Source organism: Ochotona curzoniae, unplaced genomic scaffold (assembly GCF_017591425.1).
Source record: "Ochotona curzoniae isolate NIBS_2020 unplaced genomic scaffold, NIBS_Ocur_1.0 scaffold_3223, whole genome shotgun sequence".
Taxonomy (NCBI): Eukaryota; Metazoa; Chordata; class Mammalia; order Lagomorpha; family Ochotonidae; genus Ochotona; species Ochotona curzoniae.
In genome coordinates this window covers 4,353,480-4,379,089 of record NW_024467108.1, presented here as the reverse complement: position 1 = coordinate 4,379,089, position 25,610 = coordinate 4,353,480, and the positions used below count along the sequence as shown (strand labels likewise).

Here is a 25,610-nt window from a genome sequence, read left to right as displayed (position 1 = left end):
CTCTTCTTGGGGAGCCTGTACTTGCAAACAGTTTTCAGTAGATGAAAATACAGAGGGGTGACATTTGTGTACAAACATGTGTCCTATGTTCCTCACTGATTTTATGGGAAGCTGCCCTTTCTCAACATTTCATTTCCCGGAGAGGGAGACATTGAGCACAGCACCTTGTTTGCTCTCTGGAGGAAGGGTTTTCTCTGTGAACTCAGTGAAGGGTCTCCCTCTCTAGGTGTGGGCAGTGAGAGGGTGTGGGGAGCAACAAGCCACATAGAGCAGGGTTGGGGCATGGCCTGGGCCGGCAACAGGTCAGCTCCCCTAAGTTCTTCGCTTCTGGTGGAGTCCAATCCATCAACAAACTGCCACTTGCTCTTCCTAACCTCTGACTATAAGTCAAGTTTCAGAAAGCTTTCACCAATCAGGTGGCACACAAGCCTTGTGTTGGTGTGCAGCCAGGCATGAGTGTGCTGTCTCATGCAAAAAGACAATCACAGGGAGATTTCTGTTTGTCTTTAGTTCAAGAACAAAAAGATAAACAGCTTCATGGGGATAAGAGCCAGAAGTGTTGTCATGGGAAGGGGAGCAGGGAATGGTAGACACATCCAGCAGAACTGAGGATAAAAGCACTCAAGTTCACAGAACACAAGGAATAAGGAAGCACACATTCCGAGCCATGGCCAGGTCAGGGCACAGGATGAGAGGGACAGCAGACTCATCACCAACGCGCTTCAGTGGTGATTCTGAAACCTGCTCCAATTCAGTTGTGAAGTGAATTTTTCATCTTGCAGATCAAAGTTGTGCTCATGTCATTGAAAGTAACAGCTTTTTAAATCTTCTGCATCCTGCTTGTAGGTGATTTCCTTTTGGTTAAAAACCAGAAATAGTATACACCTCACAGGATGGAAATATAGTCTTGATATAAGTGAGGCGAGGAGCTGGCTGAACTTACACAGTAAGTGAAAGTCAGTACTTCTTGGTCTCTTCCCTTGACCACTCCAAATCTCTGGCCTCCCAGAAATGGCAGTTTATTTCCTCTGGAAGAAGCCAGTGATGGACACTTGTCTGTTGGCTTTGCCCAGAGAAGCAGTCCCTTTCTTGGGGCCCTTTCGTTCCTCTTTGGGTTCCTTTTTCAAAGCCACGGCAGGGGGTCTGTGTAGAGAGGCTGTCTTCACCTTCAGCTCCTCTTCACTATCTGTGCAGGACTCACTCTCGTAGATCTTCTCGGTCACTGGCATGATGAGGAAAGAATGGGACACGTGTGGGTTGAGTCATTTACTCTATCAGAGAATACAACATCTTGCTCACTCGAATCATTCAAGCTCTGAGATAGGTGTGCACTGAACTCATAGAGCCTCATTTCAGGATCAGAATCCACATTCAACCTTGCTTGCCCAACTGCTATGTTCTATGCCTTTAAATGAGCCCTGATTATTTAATAACCCAAATTCTTATTTTGGGTCATGGTGTATATTAGTTGACTTCCTGAGCTGTAGGGCTGAACTGTCATCTCAACACCTACTTCTAACTCCATACTCTGACCTCTTGAGTCTCATGTCCCTGACCCATAATGCCTATTTTTCCACTGCTGGTTTTCCTGGTCTTACATCTTGGGTCTAGCCAGGCTCACCACCCTAAGCCCTCCTGGGTAGCTCAATCCTGATGTGACCCACCCTGAACATTCAAACAACAAAATTCAACTGCTGAGTTCCGTTTGAGTGCTAATTAATCTGAGATTTAGCAATAGTCAACATCAAGAAGGTAAGTGTTCCAAGCAAATTCCATCAGATGACATACTTGATAATTTAAAGACAAGGAAAAATGAGAAATGTTATCAGTTCTCTGATTCCCTATCAGCCAAAGGCAAAAATCATTAAAACTTCACAAACTCTCTCAAAAAGGAAATCTAGAAAAGAACTATTCCAATGATTGAGATCCAGTGGCTTCCAATCATTTTATCATAGAACTGAAACTCTTTCAATACTAGTGCAATACATATGCCAACCACATAACACACAGCATAATACCACCTTTCTGCGGGAGCTGTGTATACATAACCAATGCTATCTAAATTCTTTCAGACTTTCTGGCAGCAGGAAGGGATGAAGAAACAATAAAGAAAAGCATCTTTCTTGGGTCACAGAGTGTTCAAATCACAGAATGACAGATATTTTTTCTCATAAAAGAACAATATTCTTTCTTTCTGTTATAATGGAGCTAACAGTGGAATATGCAGATGTGGTTAGCAATCTCTGGCAAGTGCTCCTCAATGTTATTCTCCATTCACAACAAACCATGCAAGAAGTCAATTGGCTATTACTGTTTGAACATCAAATCTCATTGGGGCTGTACAAGTAACAATCCCTTCTTTCATTAGTGTTCTTAGAATTTGTCTTTACTTTTTACAATCCAGAATTTACTTTGGTGACTTCTGTCACTTAAGGGACAAAAACTACCAATTCGCTTTCAATCATATGAGAAGACTTTACTACTTCAGCTTTAGTCCACACACCTGAACTGTTAGTCTCCTGAGACTGGCCTACTGAACCAGAATTTCAATTTCAGCAAAATTTTCAAGTAATACATAGATTCACTGTTGTAAGACATTTAAGGAACTGCCACTGCTTAATTCTTAATTCAGTGATTATGATAGCATCACACACGCCTCTTCCAAAGCAACATGTTGCTGGACTAGTAGAACAAAATTATGAGTTGTTATTTATTCCATACCTTAAAAGAAAACCTGATGAATCCATTGTAGATACAGAAGTGACTTAATAGTAGTTGTTGATGGAAAACTATTCATTCATAATCTATATTCTGTATTCAAATGTCCATGTTACACTTTGGCACAAATTAGTTCATTATTTCATTACTTAATAATGAAACCAATGGCTGTCTTATTGCCAATTTTGTGCATTACATTGCTTGGGAGGAATCAGAAACAAGTTATGGCAGTACAAACAAAATTTCTTAAGCAGTCTATTCGATGTACCTGAAGAGCTAAAAGGAATATTTTTACATTCAACACCAAAGCTACTTCAAGTTACAGTAGGACAAAGATTTCAACTTAAAGGATGTAGAATCTCTAACTTTATGGGTTATCACTGAAAAAAACCCTGATTTGCCTGGGTAGCATCTGTTTTTTTTTTTTCCATTCAACTGCTTTGCTTTTAGAATTCTATCTTTTGTCCAGAAGTCCACCACAAACTTATCTCAGGGGCACAATTCCCAAGTTGCTGTGGCAAACTCGGAAGAATGGAAAGATCAGCTTTTTAAATCCAGAGAACAAATCTGACTCAGCATAGGACAGTGCAAGCCCCTGTGCTGGCACATTTGGAACTGTCTGAGAGGAAAGCAGAACTCTTTTGTTGGTAACCAAAGCCAAGATTCATTAGGCTGAGCTTGGACTAAAAAATCTTACAAAAAAAAAAAAGTGCTATGTGAATAGTTTTCATTTTCATTGTTGTGTCCAAGGTTGTTAACAGTCCTGTCTGGAGACACAAGTGCAAAAAAGTCCATTTCCCACACCTGGCCAAAGCTTAAGTAACATGTTCTGAACTAAGCAATAAGTAATCAGCCACAAATCCCCAATGAACTGTCTCAAAGATATATTTGACTTTGGGGAGGAGAGGGATGAGAAAGATGGAAGAGGAAAAAACTGGTCCCTTTTGTCCTCTTAAATTCAAAATCAAATAAAAAATATATTCAGCAATAAATACACATGCAACCATCAGTGACTAGACTAAGAGGTATCAAAATGAATTATTAGGAGATGGAAAATAAAAACAAAACAAAGCAAAGTTCACGATTCACAGATTCTCAAGAAATTTGGCCTTGAGAAGGCAGGATCTCCACATACAAGGAACTTGATTACATATTACACCAAAAATGGCAGAGGCTCTTTCAGAAAGAGAAGTGCAGTGTAAGGGGAATGGGTACCAAACAAACATACTGTCTCTGCTAGATTTAACTATCACACTGTCTAGCAAAAGCTGATTCTTCAGAGTCAAATTTTTAAGCTCAAAATACGAACTGGAAGATCAAGAAAGGAGGGGAAAACCTTCACTAGGAGAACCAAGCTACGGCAGGTGCCACCAACAAGAAACAAAGGTTATGGATCACCCCACTGACAAAGAGGTTTGACAGCCTAAACTCACAACACTTTCCAAACACAAAAAATACAGTATTAGGGAATCTAAGCATTTAACCAGGCCTCAGGAACTTACTCCCAAAAGTTACCCCACCTAAGTCTGGTTTGCTTGTGGCAGGGGTAGAAGAAACTAAAACCTGGTTGAGGAATTAGCCATTGCCAATGCCTCAAAGCCTGGATTCTGACTGCCCTCTTGGCCTTCATTACGGGCACATGCTTTTACCTAACATGGCTTATAAACAGGAAATCTGAAGAAGCAATCTGGGTGAGTCATCCCCCTCTGAATTAAAAGTAGGAACAAATACCAAACACCCTGGATACTTTCTTCAGAGTCTAATACATCAGCAGGGTTTCTTTACACTGTTTGCATTAATACAATGACTGTTCCAACATCTATGATGACAGCATCCTCAATTTACACTTTTGTTTCTACATTCAAGGGGTTTTCAGTCATATCGTCTCACCTCAATCTTATCTCTACATTTAGGTAAAATGGGCATCCCACCCGACTGAAGGTGACTTGACTTTTGGCCAAGATTATAGTGACTTTTTATGACGTATGGCCCAAACAAGAGCCCACGTGTCCTGATTTTGTCGTAGCCCTCCAGACACTATTCAAAGTAAGGCCCATACACAAGCAGCATTAGCATTGCTTGTGGATGATTCATATGCACATTTGAGTCTGAGACTTCCTGTTCCATAGGGGATTATGGTGGCTCCTTCAGGTAACAACTCTCTGGTTTCAGAGACAAAGCTCTGTCTTACCCATGCAGCCTTCTACATCCACAAAGGTCTTCGATTTCAGAACACGCCTTCGTTTTCTTCTGTTTTCTCCTCTTGAGTTCTAAAAGAAAGACCAAAGAAGGATAATGTAAACCAGTGAAGCTATAGAGAAAATAGCAAAAGTTTTTTCTTCTGTAAAAATCACCTGCTAATACTTTGATAAAATAGCTGAAAGAGGAACTTCATGTGTGACTTTCAGGGGAACCAACCCTGCCACACAGATAAGTTATGCTCACTGTAGATGTAGGTTTGCTGGCTCATTACTTATGAGAAGGGAAGTGGCATACTGAGGAAAGAACAGTGTTCATTCATTCAATAATGAAAAAAGCCCATCAGCACCTGTTGGATAGTGCAAGCAACATGGTTAAAAAGATGAGCAGTCTTTTGGGCTTTCAAGCAGATGCAGGCAGACATTATGAGAGCACTCCTGAACCAAATCAGGGGTTTGTTGCTGCTTGTTACGTTACTTGTTATGCCAACACTGAACTTTCTATACTACACTCACTTAATTTAGTCTTAAACAGGTATCTAATACCAATTTCCTTTCATTCCATTTCTCTTTGGCTAATGAGGAAATGACTGCAAGATTTAAATGATGGTCTTACACACAATGTACTAAGGAAAACATGTGCCAACAAAGCAGACAAGGTGCAGCTAGAGGTCGCTCAAAACTGTGTGGCCAGCTCCTGCCAGCAAGCACTTTACCAAAAAGCTTTCTGAAGGGTCACAACTGTACGTGATTTCTTGGTTTCCCTCTAGTTTTCATACTTTGCTGTGATGCAGGCATGACCTCTTTTTGCACAATTCCAACAAAATCCTTACAGCAAAGCAGCCCTAATGCAAAAGGTTACACTCAACAAACAAAACCAGTTGTCTGGATCCACCTCTGCAAAACTTCCTGAAACTACACCCTACAACAAAATCACCCTTCAGGTGGGAAGACAGGGAAAAGCCATTCTGTACAGCATAGAGGAGAGTCAAATGAGACGAGAGTCATCAACTGACATTTGTGCAGTATACAGCAACTGAACTGACTCAGCACAGTGGGGTGAAAAAGGGCACCAGAAACTGCAGTGTTCCAGGGGTTTTACCTTGATGGAAGGAGGCTCAGGTTCAGTCTTTGGCACTGGCTCAGGAGGTGGAGACACAGGTGGAGGTGGGGGTGACGGTTCAGCTTCATATGCCCCAGGAGAGTCTAGGCAGACTGAAATAATGAGATAAGCTTAACTAAGAGAACTACACGTAATAGCTAGTACAAGCCTTTTGTGTTGGCATCTCTAGCCTTCCATGTCCAGACATAGCATTTTACAAGCAGTAATTCCTGCCAACCAAGGACTGCACAGTTAACTTGTCATCTGTTTCGATTTAGCCTCATCACAACCAAAAGAGGCAGCTATTACTCACACATTATGTCTAGGCAAAAGCTCGGAGGGGTTCCTTGAGTTGCCAAGGTTAAACAGATTTGTGACTGAGACAGGTGGTTTTAAACCCATGTCAGTCTAATTCCATAGCCTTTTTCTTCTACTACTTTTTTTTTTTCCAAAAGATTTATTTATTTTTATTGAAAAGGCAGGGAATGAAACAGATCTTCCATCCACTGGTTCACTCCCCCAGGGGCTGCAATGACTGCAACTGAGCCGATCTGAAGCCAGCAGCCAGGACTTCTGGGTCTCCCACGTGGGTGCAGGATACTAAGGCTTTGGGTCTCCTTGACTGCTTTCCCAAGCCACAAGCAGGGAGCTGGATGGGAAGTAGAGCAGCTGGGACACAAATTGGCACCCATATGGGGTGCTGGCATGTGCAAGTTGAGGGCTTAGCCATTGAGCCAATGTGTTGAGCTCCTCACAGCCTTTTCTAACCCAACAACCACTGTTGCCTTATTATTGACCATCACTTATTTTCTTTCAAAATCTACAACATGGAATTAATCCTCAGATTATATTAAATGTCCCATGCCAGAACTGCTATGACTGTGATTCGACAACTCACAATCACCATTTGTGTTTTAGTGGAACAAGTCTTTGAAATCATCTTTGAAATGATCACAGTTATAGCCCCTTAACATTTTACATGGCATTATTTCTACTGATGTGAATGCCCCCTGATGACGTTTGTGTGGCTATAGAGATTTTCAGGGAAGAAGGAACCCATATAGCTATGGAAAAGGTATCACCTGAGAGTGTCAACAGAATGATCTCATCAGTCCTCAGCAGTTCCACAGCAGTAGTGGTCTTAGAATTAGGCCCAAGAGAAGGGAAGTGAAAATATCCTCAGCTGACCTATTGCTTCATCACCACAAAGAAACTGCTGGTCGGGAGACTGCGTAGCCTCACCTGCTCCCTGAACATCCTGGCTGTGTTTGAATTCTTAGCACAAGCCTTGCATCTGAAATTCTCCCAACTGATTAGGTCAGTGTTAAAAATTATGGCAGTGAAGAGTTCAAGGTCAAATGACCTCAAGAGGTGAAGTAGAACAAAAGCCAGAACAAAGCAATAAATTATACACTTCAAGTACGAAACGGGCCCCAAGACTTTATAAACTCTGGGAAACAAGAGACAAAGAAAAAAAAACAAAGAAAGACAAGAAAGACAGGAAGGAAGGAAGGAAGGAAAGAAGGGAGGGAGGGAGGGAGAGGGGGAGAGAGAGAGAGAGAAAGAAAGAAAGAAAGGAAAAGTAAAGAAAAGAAAACAAAAGAAAAGAAAGGAAAAGAAAAGAAGAAAAAAGAATAAAGGAGAGTGGTCCAGCTATTAACACAGCTTTGGGAGGCTAGAACATGATGGGAGCTAAAGCAAGAAAACTCAAACCTCAGAATTGAGCGGCTGTTGTTCACAAGGAACAAATGCCAGGAAGATTGGATTGCAATGGTAGGTGTGTCACAGAGGCAGAGAGTTCAGGGTGAGGAAGCTGAAGGAACTTGGAGGATTCATAGTAACACATCCAGGTGCTCTGATTCTATTTCCAGTTCTGCAACCACTTGACTTAACCAGGGAAACACTGAATCCTAAACAGTACCCTCTAAGGTCCCTCCCACTGTACTTATCTAGATACCTTTCTCTAGACTCTCAGCAATAAATAGCAGACATCACAACTTCTCTGGCATTGAAAAGAGTGATCAATCCACACATCCCCAAGAGAAACATGATAATGAAGGAATTCCAGTAACAAGGAAAGAGAATAGGAGAGCAATCAAGAGTCCTTAATGAAAAAGAACATTTAATGAATAAGAAATCTGAACTGGGGTTAAGCCACTGCCTGGTCCACCTATAGCCCATAATGGCATGCCTGGGATCAAGTTTGCTCTAATGCCAATCCAGCCTCTGGCTAAGATAATGGACCAAACACTTGGGTTCTTGTCTACCAACATGGGAGAACTGGATGGAGTTCCTGGCTCCTGTCTTAGTTGTAGCCATGGTTGTTGTGGGCATTTGGAGAATGAACCAATAGATGCCTTTCAAATAAATAAAACCTGGAAAAAGAAAATTTCAACAAGCCCTGGAAGATGGAAAGCAACTGGACAAAGCTGACAAGAGAACAGTTAGATGAGTCAGATGATACAGATTACCACCTACGATAAACTCAGTTTTATCTGATGGTTAAAACTGCATATATCTAATTTATTTAAGCCTTAAAATGAACATAATATTTCAAGGAGGAAAAGGACAGAGGAAGCCACTACATTTTTCTGAGCTTTATAAAATAGCATTTTATCTCATAATAAGCCCACAAAATTACTGTTATTTGCTTTATACAATCAATGTTCAAAGAAACAAAATCTTGTCCACATTCATACACTAGAATCTACACGTCTGCCTTAATATTTTTTTTTTTGCTAACCAACCATAACATCTTACTCAAAGCATTTTCAGTGACACTGAATAAGGGATGTGTGGTAATATTGGTGTACTTTAAATGTATCTGTAGCAAATCTGAAGCTTTTTAGAGGAAAGAGAGTCAAGTACTGAGACATCACTCATCTCAGGAAAGCAACCTTTTGGGGGCAGAACATAAACCGTGGTAAAGTAATTTCAGGAATCTAGCAATGCAACCACTTGTTGGTCAGAGTTCCCTGGCAGAGATGGGTAATTAAAATTCCTGGGAGGCATTTATAGCTATTTCTTACAACTCAATATTTTTAAGACATATCCTTACCTAAACATTCTGCACAAGCCACTTGCAAGGACTGAAAAAGTTAGCAAACACTTAAATCTATTAGTTAAATTTTTTATTTCTTCCTAGAAAATCAGACATTCATGTTATTTCTTTCTGGATCTGGCATTTTGTGTTGTTTTGCTTTATTTACATTACACAGTGTTTGTAATAGCAGAGCAAGTAGAGGTGCTTATGATGTTACCAGAGTGAAAGAGAAAGAGTCCCTTGAGTAGAGTTACAAAGATGAAGAGATTTTTTTTGAGAGAATCCTTGCAAGTATACCTACTACTGTTAAATATACCGCAAACAAGGCTAGACTGAGAAATAAGAAAAGCTGTGTGCCAAGTGTTATTTTGGCACTTCTGATAGAACCTCTTACTTGATGTTTATAAAAAGCCTATGTACTTTGTGGTAACAATTCCCACTTCAGAGATGAGGAAATAAGGAATTAAACTAGTATTTGGGAGCTGGCGCCATGGCATAGGGAGTTAAGCGTTCACTTCCAGTAGCAGTATCTCACACAGGTCCTTACTGGAGTCCTTGCTGCCTCTCTTCCAATCAATCTCCCCGCTGAAGTGCCTGGGAAGAAGTAGAAGACGGCCCAAGTGCTTGGGGCTGGGCATCTGGCTCTTGGTTTTGGATAAGCTGAGCTCTGGCATCTGTGGCCATTTGGGGAGTGAACCAGCAGATGGAAGATCCTTCTGACTCTCCTCATTCTGTAACTGTGCTTTTCAAATAAAAATAATAAGTTAAAAAAAAATACCCTAGTAATTGGCCCAAAATCATAAAGTGGATGATGGAAGTAAAACTAGAACTTTGATATGATTCCAAAGTACTTGCTGCTGCTCCTCTGCCACCTTTCAGCCTGAGAGCACATTAGACACCAGTGTTGTGGCACAGTATACTGGATGCCAGCATCCTGTATGGGCGCTGGTTCAAGCCCCAGATGTCCCACTTCTGATCCAGCTCCCTGTTAGCAGGCCTGGAGGCTCAATCTCCCTGCCTCTCCAATTCTTTTAAATAAGTAAATAATTCTTTAAAAAAAGAAAAAAGAGAAAGAACACAGATATTGAACTAACATAATCAGTGTACCAGAAGCAACACAGAAACCCAGACTGTGCAAAGGGTTAAACTGCAGCTCCACTGGCTTTGAGGAAAGAAGAAATTTTATAAAATGGCAAAAAAGTTCATATTTAGCCAGATGCCAAATTATCTTTCCCAGAGGGAAAAAACCCAAAAGGCTATACTCTGTATCATGTATTCAGCCTGTACCTCTCTTCTACTTCTTCACACTCCTTTCCAAACTTAGTAACTCCACTCAAATTTCTAATCAACTCAGGTAGATTACACATCAGAATTACAGAGGATATTTTAGAAGTATATAATGTCTGCACAACCAACCACAGTAATTCCTTAACTCTGACTACTGCATTAATACTAGAATATCTAATTTTATCTTTTTGAAATGCAATGACTGACAGTTTGAGACTTTTCCAGAATGTTTTCAAGTTCTCTTTCTGACTGGAAACAGGGAAGATGGTTCTAATTAGCATTACATTACTAAATTTACTTCCTATTTTCCCATGTACCTGCATGGAATTGTCTATATTTCCTCTGTTCCTAGAAATGTTCCCTTTGAGACTTTTCCTTTCAGTAGCTTTGATCAAGCATTCTGATAAATGACATGAAATGAAAATATAGCAACTGCCGCTGTGTTAAGTGTCCTACCCCTACTCATTCCAAGTTGCCATAAAAAGCCACGCCCTGAATGGCACTACTGTATCTCTTGCAGTATATCATAGACTGCAACCCTTAACAGCTAACCATGAATAGTAGGACATAAACCCACAGAAAACTCAAAGGTGGCACTTTCATCACAGAGTACTTCAACTTCTTAGTATTATTTCTTAGTATCAACTTTTGCTCATTTCTTTTGTGTTACTGTCATCTGCATATATGCCTTTTTTCACTTGTTACGGTAACGCCCTTTTGGGGGAGTTCAGTTACTAGTTTCAGTTCTCTCTGTTGACTTCCCTCCCCCATTTGAAAGAGTCACAATAAGAGGGAAATTTGGAGAGATCCCACTGGATCATATCCCAGGTGGCCACAATGATCAGGGATGGGAATGTCAAAGCCAGGAGCTTTTTCCAGGATTCCCATTTGGGTGTCAGGGGCCCAAGCACTTGGGTGGCAGTGGGGCCATCTCTCACTGCCTTTCCCGAGCCATTAGCAGGGAACTGGAGAGGAAGTAAAACAGTCAGGATAGCTTTTCTTAGTTTTGTTCTTTGACAGCATTGCATATTCCTTTTCTGAATTAACTCAATTAAAAAAAAAAGATTTATTTATTTTGGGCCCGGCATAATGGCTCAATGGCTAAATCCTCACATTGCATGTGCCGGGATCCTATGTGGGCACCAGTTCTTGTCCCAAATGCTTCACTTCCCATCTAGCTCCCTACTTGTGGCCTGGGAAAGCAGTAGAGGATGATACAAAGCCTTCAGACCCTACACCACATGGAGACCCAGAAGAAGCTCCTGGCTTCAGATCAGCTCAGTTGAAGCCACTGAAGCTGACAGAGGAGTGAATCAGCAGATGGAACTTTTCTTTCTGTAAATCTACCTTTATTATATAATAAAGAAATCCTTATCTTTTTTTTTAAAGGATTTATTTTATTTTATTGGAAAGGTAGATCACATTAACAGAGAGGAGAGACAGAGATAAAGGTCTCTTATCTGCTGGTTCACTGCCCAAGTGGCTGCAATGACTGGAGCTGAGCCAATCTGAAGGGAGATCTGGAAGAGGTCCCTGGCTCCTGGTTTCGGACTGGCTCAGCTCTGGCCACTGCAGCTATTTAGGGAACTGAATCAGCAAATGGAAGTTCCTTCTGTTTCTCTTTCTTTGTAAATCTGCCTTTTAAATAAAAATAAATAAAAAATATTTAAAAAAAAAACAACATAAAAGGGCAACTCACAAGGTTTATATAAAGTAAAATTAAGACATAAACTTATTTTGGTGCCAAAATTTCTGAAATCCATGCACAGTTTTTAAATAATATGCATTTTTCATAAACTGCTTGAAGATCTATCATGTATAGATTGCAGTTTTTAATCACCAAAATAAACTTCAAATTCCACTTTCCAGAAACTTTGTAAAGTATGTTCATAACAGGTAAAGTCAAACAGGCTAAGAGAATAAAGTATCTTATAATAATCTACTTGCAGCTACACTTACCAGAGCTCTAATACTATGAATATAGCTAATGCAGATATAGATGAGTGAACATTTTAAAAATATTCTCTGAATGCTACCTTAAACATTCAATTTGAACATATATCATGCAGTTTAAATAAACATAAATTTGGAAAAATAATTTAGTTTCAAATAAGCATAAATATTATTGTTGATCTTTTGGTGGAGGTTATCTAAGGAGCACCTGACTGGACTTTGCTAGAGGGCACTCTTCTGTTCCTCTTCAAATACCATCAGATGTGTTTTTGGAACTTGTTTAGACCTTACTAACATAGCAAGCTGACACTCATAGTGCTCTTCAAAGTACTTGCCCAAATAGGAGATCTGGATATGTGCCAGCACACAGCAGCGGGGAACAACCAGAATGAGACAAGCAGGTACAGCTGGCCTCACATCAGAATCCAGCCAAGATAAGGACTTGACTGAGACTCCATCATTGTTTAACTTCTTTGAGTGTTAGTTTATTTGCATTTGCCTGTGTTCCTTTTGTGTGACAGTGAATTCCTTTGGACTAGATTACCCCCTACTAACTAAATTGTTTTATGCCTAATGAGGTTAATAGCTCATGCAGAATTGATTTCAGCAGGTCAAGCCTTCTACCATGGGTTCTCCAAGCTGACTTCTCTAGTAGTTACCCAGCATGCCAATTCAGTCCAGGTGTCTTTCTCTTTAGCATCCTTCTATTTGTACATACTTTCCCTTTCCATGATTTGTGAAGTTATCTTGGCTCTTTAAGAACATTTATTCTTTTAAAAAGCATATTGGTTTTCTTGGTGAGACTCTAGTTTTTATCTCATTTGCTTCTCTTACATTTCCCAGAGTCTACAACTACAACTGTAAGGGCCTAGAGTATCATTTTCTCTTTCTTTCTTTAGATTTAATTACTTGAGAGGCAGAGTTGGAGAGGGAAGGACCAAGAGTGGGGGAAAGGTTGTTTCATCTGCTGATTCACTCTGCAATGATAGCAAGAGCTCGAGATGGGCCAATCTGAAGCCAGAAGCCTTTTCCAGGTCTCCTATGTGGGAGACAGTGTCCCAAACATTTGGGCCGCCTTCCATTGTTTTCCCAGATACATTAGCAGGGAGCTGGATTGAAGTGGAGTAGCTGGGACTCAAACTGGTATCCATGTGAGATGCCTACCCCATACGCAGTGGTTCTATTTGTTATACCACAGTGCTGGCCCCAACATCACTCCCTTTCAACAACTGTTTTTCAACCAATTGTTACAGTTTTATGCTGGTTTTACTAATATGATAAACACCACCACCTTTGATGCCTAGAATATCACAATTGTTAGAAGAATCGCAAGAAGGTATTTAAAGGAATATCACTACCCTCAAAAAAAAAAAAAAAAAAGAGAGAGAGAGAAAATGGTCCCAGTGCAGGGGATGTGGGCAGAACAGAGGGAGGCAATGAGGAAGAGTGTTGGGTACTAACAGCAGTGGTGGTGATGGATGTCTAAGAACAAAACATCGAACAAAAAACAACTGTCCAGAGGTAGTCTGTGAACAGAGGAAAGATGAAACCAGAATCTTGGGGGCTGGGGAGGAGCAGGAAGATGGGAGTGGGCAGGGCTAGCTCCTTGTTGTTAGTGTCCCATGTGAGGAGTGGGGAACAGGCCTACAGCAGCAGCAGGGCAGGGGAGAGGGGCTGCCACAGGGAACATGGGCCTCACATGGACAACAGATGGCTTTTCTCCCAGAGTGAAGTCAAATCTGAGTCACAATAATTTTAAGGTTGAAACATATTGCACTTATACCTGTTTGAAATCTGTTTTATCAGAACCATGATCTGATAATTTGCCAAATTAACAAGCACACAGGAAAAATATAAAGATCATGATTATAGTCAAAAATGAATAGCAATACCCACCTTCATCTTCACTGCTATCAGAATCAGGAAGCTTGATTCTTCTCCTCTTCTTCTTCATATTCTCAGTTTCCTTCGTCTCATCGTCAGATAACTCTACTCGCTTCCCCCTGAGGAATAAATGAAGTCTGTTACATACAACAAAAATGGAAGCAGGGCTCATACAGCCTAGTTTTATAATTCACAGTCTTAATTGCAGAAGGTAGAAAAGAATAGTCAAGGGGCAAGTGTTGTGGCACAGCAAGTAAAGCCAATTTGGGTGTCATGTTGTGTCCTGTCTTGACTCCACTTCCAATTCAGCTTTCTACTAATGTGCCTGGGAAAGCGGCAGAAGATGTCCAAAGTGTTTGGGGCCTCTGCACCTATGTGGGAGACCCAGAAAAAGCTTCTGGCTTTCGTGTGGCTCAGCCCTGGCCACTGCATCCATTTGGGGCATGAATCAATGCACAGAACACCTCTCCTCTCTGTAATTTGCCTTCCGAAAAACAAAATAAATCTTTAAAAAAGAAGAAAAGAACAGTAAAACAGACCAGTAAAAGGATACCCCAATCATAACAAGGTCACATAGGGTGACCTGCTCATACAGTGGCCAGAGAAAAATATTCCTCTAGATCTCCATTGACGAGGTGAAGCCATAAACAAGTTAATGTTTCTTAATTTATCTTATTTCTCATATTGGTCCTCAGTCATTCAACAAACCATAATACAGCTATGAACTATATATAAAGCTGTTTGGTAAACACTAAAATACAAAGACCAAGAAAGAAATGCGTGTTCTCACAAAACACTGGCAAACACCATTAACTACAATACAATGTGATCAGGTTTACTGCACAAATGTGTTTTGAAACACAACTCTTTTTGAGAACCTCAAAAACTTAAGTTGTAGAGAAGTTCATCAGGTAGAAAGGGGAGACAAATATTTTCCTTTTTAAATTTTGATTTATTTATTTGAGAGGCAGAGAGATCTCCTCTGCTGGTTCTCTCACAATGGCCAGGACTGAGCCAGGACTAGGAAGGACTTGGGAACTCTAATCTAATCTTCCAGGTGCATGGCAGGAACCACTGCCTCCTATGATCTATGTTAGCAGCAAGCTGGAGTTAGCAGCTAGAGCAGGCACAGCTTTAGCACACAGGAATCTCAACACGCACTTTCTCCACTAGGCTAAATGCTCATTCCAGGGGACAAATACATGAAAGAGAAAACACAATACGAGAAATGGCAGAAAAAAACAAGACTTTAAGGTGACTATGATGACATGATACAAAGCCCAGGCTTTGTATCCTTTCTCTGGATAGATGGATGCTCCATCATACAAGTCATTCAATCAACAAATATGACCTACTGTGTGTCAAAAACACAAACACATTCAAAACATAGTCTTTGTCCATCAAATAAGAATACATGTTATCAAAATTTCAGCATCAGCTTTTCTTTTTATCTAGAGCTAAAAAGAAACAATTAAATGCAAAGAAGTAAAAGAAAATAATAAAGAGCAGATGAATTAAATAGAAAACAGAGGTTTAACAAAGTCAAAAGTTGTTATTTCTGTGAAAAACCTAAGAAAGCAAGCCTTTTACAAACCTCATTTGTCAACTGGAATGAAGCAATATGGCTGATGCTACAGCATTCCCATATGGGCACTGGTTGTTCTACTTTCTCACCCCCTCCCCAACAATGGTAACATTTTTATTAATATTGATTTTAATTATAATATATTATATGTCCACTGTAAAAAATTTTCCATTAGCACAGAGATTTACATGAGGAATAAAAGGCATCTTTTCTACTTTTTAAAAAATAATAAATTCATTTTATTTTTAATGATATTTATATAGTTGAAAGGGTTGCATGCTCCTGTGGACTACCAATTAGGGAGGGAGGGTCAGGGAATGGAGGAAAGTGGAGAGAAAAGAAGAGGGCTGTTCCCAGCAGCCAGACTGTATCATAACCCAGGAATGGGGGACGTCCACCCAATGTCATCCCACGGTCCCTGAAGTAGAGGTATGCTAAGGGACTGCTCCATTTTCGATCCAGCTCCACAATAGTGTGCCTGGGAAGGCAGTGGAAGATGACCTGGGGGCTTGGGCCCATGCCCCGAGACAGGAGACCCAGAGGAAGTTCCAAGCTCCTGGCTCAGATCGGACCAGCCCAGATCTAGCCATTGTGGCCACTTGAAGAGTGAACTAGTGAATGGAAGATCTGTCTCTTCTCTCCCTGTAAATCTTTTAAATAAAGACAAATTTTTAAAAACTATACATATGTATCCAAGCCTAGATTTATTTTTAAAAGAAATATCCCTTTATTTTTTATTATTTAATAATAATATGTAGGGCCCGGCACGGTGGCTCAATGGTTAAGGTCCTCGCCTTGCACTCCCGGGATCCCATATGGGCGCTGGTTCTAATCCCAGCAGCTCCACTTCCCATCCGGCTCCCTGCCTGTGGCCTGGGAAGGCAGTCAAGGATGGCCCAAAGCTTTGGGACCCTGCACCCGCATGGGAGACCCAGAAGAGGCTCTTGGCTTCGGATCAACATAGCATCAGTCGTTGCGCTCACTTGGGGAGTGAATCTTCCCAAGTGAAGGCAGATCTTCCTCTCTGTATATCCACCTTTCCAATAAAAATAAATCTTTAAAAAAAAAAAATAATAATAATATGTAATAGTAATAAAAAAATTCTCTTATTTCTTTAAAAATTTCTAAATATTCCTTTAAAGAAACAAAATTCCTGTAAAAAAAAAAAGCTTTGGGCCCGGCGCGGTGGCGCAAGTGGCTAAAGGTCCTCGCCTTGCACGCCCGGGATCCCATATGGGCGCCAGTTCTAATCCCAGCAGCCCCGCTTCCCTTCCAGCTCCCTGCCTGTGGCCTGGGAAAGCAGTCAAGGACGGCCCAAAGCTTTGGGAACCTGCACCCGCGTGGGAGACCCGGAAGAGGCTCCTGGCTTCGGACTGGCATAGTATCGGCCCGTTGCGCTCACTTGGGGAGTGAATCATCGGAAGGAAGATCTTCCTCTCTGTCTCTCCTCTCTGTATATCCGCCTTTCCAATGAAAAAATAATAAAAATAAATCTTAAAAAAAAAAAGCTTCTTCCAATTAACTTTATGAGATTTATATAATTTTGTTACTAAAAATTGTCAGAGACATTACCAGAAAGTAATTGACTTTTCACCTTCAAAAAAGGTGAAAGTAGGCAAAAAAATCTGTAATGTTTTACCAACAAATCTACTCCCACAATATACTAAAAGGACAATGATGAAGTGGAGCATAAACCCAAAATACAAGGTAAGTTCAACATTTCTAAAAACATACACTTAACACAATACCTGGTAGTGAAATACTGAACGCATTCTTATTCTTGCCAATATCAACAGCGAGTGTTAAACCTATGACTAGGCATACTTCAATCCACCTATATCATATGCTCCTAAAAGGCTCACTGGGCAGTACTTTAACCATTTGAAATTCTACTGTTTTTGCTGAAACTTTCCTCTCAGAGTAGCTCAAACTTTGCTACAAAAGGCAGGTCTTTCTGGGCCTATCAATGCTGACAGCGTCCTTTAGATTTTCTTTCAACAAGCTAATTCCTACCAGCTATGAGGTAGTGTCTCAAATTCCTGGATCCATTTTTAACAGCTTAACAGCTTGTATGCATTTTATTTTCTTTTCTAATTACATTTTACCACTTGAAAAATAAACTCATTGATATAAAAAGAAAACAAAGAACTTTTCCTCTTAAATTTGACTGCAATCAGTAACCCTTACTTGACAATTTGAAGTGAAAAACAGACACACAATCAGTAATACCTATGCCATGGCCACAAATGGAAAATGGAAAAAAAAAAGGGGAGAAAAACTGATCAATTTCCTTCAAAGGGGTCAAAAATTTTAAAACAGGAAAATAAAGACTCTGGGCCCTAAATCATCATCCAAAACAGCTGACCACACCAACCCACTTCACTAGATAAGTCACAAAGCTTCCCTCTTCTTTGGTTGTACGGCTGTATTCCTAAGGTATCAAGAAGGATTTAGGACTCAGCTAAAAACTGCCTGTTGCCAATCTGCCCAACAGACCTTCTTGCCTCAAGCAGTCTCTCTTTCCAAACAAGCAACGATATTTTCCTACCTTTTTTTTTCCTTCTGCTGCATCTTAACAAGCTCTGCTTTTCTGCTGGGATTCTTCAGGCCTACAGGAGCTGCCAGCTTCGGTTCAGGGACACACACAGGAGATTGCTCTGCTGTTTTTTCTTCTTTCACTGTTTGTTCTGAATCCAAATTCACTTTATCTACAAATAAAGTATAGCAGATGATATATAACCCCAACATGCAATATTAATCCATCATTCTTTGACAGTCTACTAAGTGCCAGGTAATATACTGAGAGCAAGGGCAAAAAGGATAAGAAACAGGGCCTGTCCTGAGAGAGCTCAGGGTCTACTCAGAAAATGTTTCTCCTCTTCAACTGCTACTCTAGCTATAACTGTTTTCATCTTTCCTCATACCAATCTCTGGTTACGGCAGCCCCTGAGCTAAATGATAGTAAAAGCTAAAGCTTAGAAAAAATACACATAGTTTTATGAGGTATCATCCTCACTTTTCAGATGAGGAAAACTTAAGAGTCAGATGGATTAAAAGATGTTTCCCCAAAGTATACAGCTCGTAACTGGTGATAACAGAATGCGTAGCAAGGAATTTTCTTCCTACTAGAGTCTACCTTTTTTTAAAAAAGATTTATTTTTATTATTTTTTATTGGAAAGGCGGATATACAGAGAGGAGAGACAGAGAGGAAGATCTTCCGTCCAATGATTCACTCCCCAAGTAAAAGCAACGGCCGATGCTATGCCGGTCCGAAGCCAGGAGCCTCCTCCGGGTCTCCCACGCGGGTGCAGGGTCCCAAAGCTTTGGGCCGTCCTCGACTGCTTTCCTGGGCCACAGGCAGGGAGCTGGAAGGAAAGCGGGGCTGCTGGGATAGAACCGGTGCCCATATGGGATCCTGGGCATGCAAGGCGAGGACCTTAACCACTGCGCCACCGCGCTGGGCCCTAGAGTCTACCTTTTTAAGCTTCAATGCTTTTAATCTTATTCCTTCCTTAGAAACAAAATTGGGAGACTATTCTGGAGTCAGAAAAATTTAAGTCAAAATCTGCTTCACTCTGGGCAAGTTATTTTATCTCAAAGTCAGTTTTATCTGTAATCACAGGGATAATATTTGTATTACTGTAAGGATTAAGAGAGCAATATGTGAGACTGACTTATCCAAGGTAATAACAAAGAAAAGTGAAAGGCCAAGACATGAACCTAAGTTAGTTTAACACTTGAAAGTTCAACTTTACCCCAACACTCCAAAAGCCAACCTATCCCTTTGTCAATATGTAAGTCAAAAAATACAAAAAGCACTGTGTAAGACACAGAACTAAGAAACTGCAAATGGGAATAGCCATTTGAGAAACTATGTTAGCATATAAACCGGCCTTCACAAAACTGCACTCTGGGCTCTTTTTACAAGCAAAGACACTAAACACTGTCAGCTGTAAACAGCAGGAAGCTCCTCAATAAGTAGCTTTGGTTACATGTTATATAACAGCCTCACTCATCTAACCACAGATAAAAACTGCTACCTTAATCTCAGCTGTCACATTCAGTTTAGCATAGATGATGGATCAAAGTCTATAAATGCAACCTCACTTAAAAAAAAAAGACTTAAATGAGTGATCAGGGCGTGATCGGGGTGGTGGAATTCACCAACCCAACAGCTGCATACTCTATTGCATTTCCAATACTGTTGTTCTGAAGTGCCAGTGGTTCTAATCTTTCCACCAAAATATCTTAAATTGTACAAGAGTAAGCATGTATCTCTAAGTGTGCCAGAGATAAACAGTCAATCCCAATATTTTTATAATTTATTCAAATTATACTTTTTATTATATAAATTACATTGTTTTACTAGCAAATGTTTTACAAGTATATCATTAAGAGGAATAACCTTCAAGTATCTCCTATCTTGTGCCAAGGAAGAGGGGTTACTGCACAGAATCTATCAATTTCAGAAAACTGATCTGAATTAAAAGTACCACTGAAGAAACAATAGATTTAGAGGTTCTTCTTTCTCTTGGTCAAACAGTATTTTGGGAACTCCAACTTACATATATATGCAGTTACAACTTGCCATGTAGCTCATAAAGAAATAATTCAATACAAGATTTCTGGGAAATTGTGCAGGAAAATTTAATGACATTATCTTATTACCTAAATGATGAAGACACTTTCATGACCTGATTATAAGCATCTCTTTTTAATACTCAATGTGAGAAATGACATATCTGAGGTGATAACTACCCTGTCGAACCATTTTTAAGTATACTCACCATTTTACATTTCTTAAGCACAACATGTGAGGACTCAACTTTTCTATATCCCTGCTAACACTTGTTACTGTTCAGCGTTACATTTTAAATGGTTCAAACACCCACAATCAGCTTTCTTAATTTTTATTGTCATGCCTTGAGAAAATATCTGTTAAGTAAATTAACTTCGTGATTCTTTTTATTAGGTGAATGTTTAATTCTTTTGTTTTCTCCAGATTTCTCTCCTATTTAAGACTCTCATAATGTCCTTTTGCTCTCTGCTGGCAATTATAATCAATAACTATTTTATTTTTTTCCACATCCATTTGTTTGTTTCTCTTAGCAGAATATAAAGGCTGTTAAGGATGGGATTTGTCTCTTCTTTCTCTATTTTATCACTGTAATACAGAAGTGCCAAACATGTAGTAGGTACTTAACTAGTATTTCTTAAATAAACAAGTATACACTTTTGTACTTAGATTCTGCTTCATAATTAGTAAAATATTCATATATTTTGACAATTCTAAAATAATTTACTTATAATTTCCATTAAGTTATTATCTGTTTTAAAGAACTAGAAGAGACAAGGCAAAAGGTTCCTAACAGAAAGACATATTTAAGGAATGAAACTAAGTTATTCTGAGTTGATCACTGAACCCTATAACTATACTTTATGTAATAAGAGTATGTCAATTTAAAAAGCCAATAGTTGTTCGTCTTTTTTTAAAATTTTAAGTAAGTGGAAATTTTTATTTTCTCAAAAAAAATTTTTTTTTAAATGGCTATTACTACTCAGGCTCTTTTAATTCACCCTGAGGTTTCATTCAGTACTGTAAATTAATTTGCAAAAAATAAAGGAACAAAGGCAAAATATTTGTGCTTGCTGCCCCTTGCAGAGACAAGCGTCATAAAGGTCTCACAGCAAGCAAAATGACTTGAGCATCCGGTATCAACCTCAGCACGACACTGCTTAACCAACCAGTCCCGCTTTCATTTTAACCACACATCTTCAAGAGGCATATAAAGCAAATACTTCATTCTCTTTTCAAGGTGGGAAATAACAGCAGGAATGGTAAACTACCTCCAAAAAATCTCAACTGAGCTCAGGAAACCCGTAAAATCTACTGCTTCAGTTGGGTTACTTTCATCAATATATCAGTCAGTACACTGTACAATCTCCCAGATGGGAAAACTAGACAACTTACACTCAATGATGCTATTTTGTTAACATTTACTTATGAGCCAAGGAAAAAGAAAAACATGCTTACTCATTGCAGCTTTTCCAAAAAAGTTACTCAGCACATTGCCTTTCCCGGGTGCCTTGTTGCCTGTGGAAGATGCCTAAAAGCATAAAGAAGAAAACAAACATGATTAGTGAAAGCAATGGCCTATGCTATGCCGGTCCGAAGCCAGGAGCCTCTTCCGGGTCTCCCACGCGGGTGCAGGGTCCCAAAGCTTTGGGCCGTCCTCGACTGCTTTCCCGGGCCACAGGCAGGGAGCTGGAAGGGAAGCGGGGCTGCTGGGATTAGAACCGGCGCCCATATAGGATCCCGGGCGTGCATGGCGAGGACCTTAACCACTTGCGCCAACGCGCCGGGCCCTAGCCTACTCTTGAAGGAGCAATCTGGAACAATCACTGCCATGCTGGAAATCCCAAGATATAATACCTTTAAACATTAAGAAATGGATTTAAATCCTGGTTCTACAACTTACTAGCATTATGACCTCAACACAAATCGTTTAACAAATTTAGGCTTCAATTTCATCACCACAAAATGAAAATGATGGTATGTCCCTCATATAATCAATAAGAGTATTTAAACAAAGATCAAATCATTGACACATCATACAAACTTAAAAAGTGTTATTGTTTCCCTCTCCCTTTTCTACTTTCCCAGAGCAAAAACCTGGAAATGAAAATGATGGAACAGTAATGACAATAACTGCAATTTTTTAGGATCCTGCGTGATGGCTCAGAGGCTAAAATCCTCATCATGCATGCACTGCGATCCCACATGGGCACTGGTTCATGTTCTGTTTGCTCTATTTCCCATCCACTTCCCTGCTCGTGGCCTGGGAAAGCAGAAAAGAATGGCCCAAAGCCTTGGGAACTTGCACCCACACCCAAGAGATATTAGTAAAAATGAAAAGGACTATTTCAGATGAGAAGAGTTCAAAGTAAAGTAGAAAAGTCTGAATATTAGAAACATACAAACTTACCTCACTGGAACTATTAATACTTTTTTAGATACTCATGCTGAGCTATATCAAAGGCGTATCTTCAAAGAGTACTTACATTTGTTATGTCTTTAGCCTCTGTTTTGGTTTCCTTGTTGGCATCTTGGGCTTTAATAGCAGCTTTAGCAGCAAACATTCCCATAATTCCTTTGGGTTGCTGGGTAACCGGTTTGGAGGCAGGTGGGCCCTGACCATTGGCAGTTGGTTCATTATTCACTTGTGGTTCACTTGATACCTGAAGATTTGATTGTTCTAACTTTTTGGAAGATGAGGATTCTGCAGGAGGTCTGGGGACAGCAGCTGCACATTGTATGGCACTAAACCTGAGGGCAGAAATGTTACTTTATGTTAGTGTCAAACTTTATCTCCTGCCCATTAGCAGAAAATTGAAATGGGAAGTGGAACTAAGACTCAAACTCAAGTCACTCTGTGATGGGGAGTCAGACACATCTTAACCATTATGCCAATCACTGGTCCCTTACTTTCAAACCTTTGTTTCTTCATGCAATAGGTATACTTTGTAACTCTAATTCTATAAAAACTGGGGAATTTTGGAACTAGGATATCTAGAATATGTTTAGTAGAAAACTCTCATTGATAGGGCCAGCATTATAGTATAGTGGGTAGGGTCACGGCAAGAAATACAGACCATAGGGATACCAGTTCATGTCCTGACTGTTCCACTTCTAATTCAGCTCCCCTGATGATGGCCAGTGTAAAGTAGCAGAAGATGGTCCAAGAGCTTGGGTCGCTACTACCCACGTGGGAAACCTGGATGAAGCTCTTGGCTGTAGTCGAACTCAGTCCTGAGTGCTATTGCAGCCACCTGGGGGCTGAACCAGAGACTAGAGGATCTTGCTTTCTTTCTGTCTCTGTAACTGCAATTTTTAAATAAATAAATAAATCTAAAAAAAAAAAAGTCTACTCATTGAAATAAAGAAACCCTAGTTAGTAATAGAGCTAGGATTGCAATCAGGTGCCTTCTACCACACCAATCTGAATATTTTACATTTTTTTGGAAAAAAAAATCCTATTTCAAAAGAGTAAAATTCAGGCCCGGCAGCGTGGCCTAGCAGCTAAAGTCCTCACCTTGAACGCGCCGGGATCACATATGGGCACCGGTTCTAATCCCGGCAGCTCCACTTCCCATCCAGCTCCCTGCTTGTGGCCTGGGGAGGCAGTTGAGGACTGCCCAAAGCCTTGGGACTCTGCACCCATGTGGGATACCCGGAAGAAGTTCCAGGCTCCTGGTTTGGACCAGCATAGCACCGGCCGTTGCACTCACATGGGGAGTGAATCTTGAACAGAAGATCTTCCTCTCTGTCTCTGCTCCTCTCTGTATATCTGACTTTCCAATAAAATAAAATAAATCTTTAAAAAAAAGAGTAAAAATTCACGAAATAATAATGGAAGATTTAATAATTTTATCATCCTTGGGAGATCATGTGATTATTTCTTATTTTGAAGATCTTTGTTTTACAGAGCAGGCCATGCAATTAGTATTGACTGAATCAAATCTAAGAACTATAAATATTAACAAACTTCCCTGATAAATTTCCTGGCCAGGTAATTCTCCCGACACATCTCCTGATAGGCCTGCTTTAAAACATGTAAGAAGCTGGGAACAGAGCCACTGCCTTCTATAATCTACAGTCCTTCCCCAGTAATTTGCTACCAATTTCTAACAATACTAACAGTTCCAGACAAGTATGCTCAAGCCCAAGTGAAAAAGTCTGGCAGAATAGTTTGCATAGTATATTAAAAGTAACATTCATCTCTTTTAGTAATTCATCTTATCATTACAGATATGCCTGTTTCATACAATCCTTAATGTAATGTTGTACAAAATGAAGGGATAGCACATTCAGCCTTCTTAAAGAGTTACAATGGACAGGCATCTAGCCTAATGGTTAAGATGCTCACGTCCTAGAGTGGATTATTTGTGTTTTATATCTGGCTCCCAAATCTAATCTCCCACCAATCCAGATCCTGGGACGCAGTGGTGACAATTCAACTGGCTGGGTTCCTGCCACTCATGTGGAAGACCTGGCCTGAGTTCCAGGATCTCAGCTTTGGCCTCAGCCCAGTCCCAACCACTGTGATCATCCATGGAGTGCAATAAATGGTGGATGGGACTCTCCTTCTCAGACAATTTTTTTTTTTAATTGAAAAGGCGGATATACAGAGAGGAGAGACAGAGAGGAAGATCTTCCGTCCGATGATTCACTCCCCAAGTGAGCGCAACAGCCGATGCTATGCCGATCCGAAGCCAGGAACCTCTTCCGGGTCTCCCACACGGGTGCAGGGTCCCAAGGCTTTGGGCCATCAACTGCTTTCCCGGGCCACAGGCAGGGAGCTGGAAGGGAAGCGGGGCTGCTGGGATAAAACCGGCGCCCATATGGGATCCTGGGCATGCAAGGCGAGGACCTTAACCACTTGCACCACCACATTGGGCCCCTCAGACAATTTTTTAAAAATGTTTTTAAGGATCCTACTGAAGGCAAAGTTCCCCAACCTTTCCTAGAAAACAAAAACATTTCCTTTTCCCTGGTGTTTTATTCAGCGAAGGTAGGTAACAACTCCTTGCAGGATTTGTTTGTTTTCATTTTAGGCACTCAGCACAAGACCTGCTTGCACATAGCAAGTGACAGGAAAGACATATCAAAAGAAAGACTATTTAAGTGACAGAATGTGAGGCTACTCGCCTGTCCTTTTTCTTTTTTGTACCAGAAACTTTGCAGTGACATCAATTACAACAACTTGACTGACAGAATAACAGGCCCAAGAAAGCAATCAGATAATTTCATTTTATGTCATGGATAAGTTTACACTGAA

The 25,610-nt window shown here is 40.3% G+C and overlaps 1 protein-coding gene across 2 annotated transcripts in view; it reads right to left on the bottom strand.

Moving 5' to 3' along the window:
* Positions 1-497: 497 nt before the first annotated feature.
* POLD3 (DNA polymerase delta 3, accessory subunit) overlaps positions 498-25,610 on the bottom strand; it is a 50,198-nt gene continuing 25,085 nt past the window's right edge. The window contains exons 6-13 of one of the 2 annotated variants that reach the window (XM_040963992.1): positions 22,834-23,098; positions 21,806-21,878; positions 18,319-18,478; positions 15,537-15,539; positions 14,198-14,304; positions 6,019-6,131; positions 4,910-4,988; positions 498-1,222 (exon numbers count right to left, since the gene is read on the bottom strand). In XM_040963992.1, coding sequence (XP_040819926.1) covers positions 1,020-1,222; positions 4,910-4,988; positions 6,019-6,131; positions 14,198-14,304; positions 15,537-15,539; positions 18,319-18,478; positions 21,806-21,878; positions 22,834-23,098 — 1,003 coding nt within the window. In that variant the 3' untranslated portion in view covers positions 498-1,019. The remainder of the gene's footprint in view (positions 1,223-4,909; positions 4,989-6,018; positions 6,132-14,197; positions 14,305-15,536; positions 15,540-18,318; positions 18,479-21,805; positions 21,879-22,833; positions 23,099-25,610) is intronic. The other variant, XM_040963990.1, reaches the window with a different exon arrangement.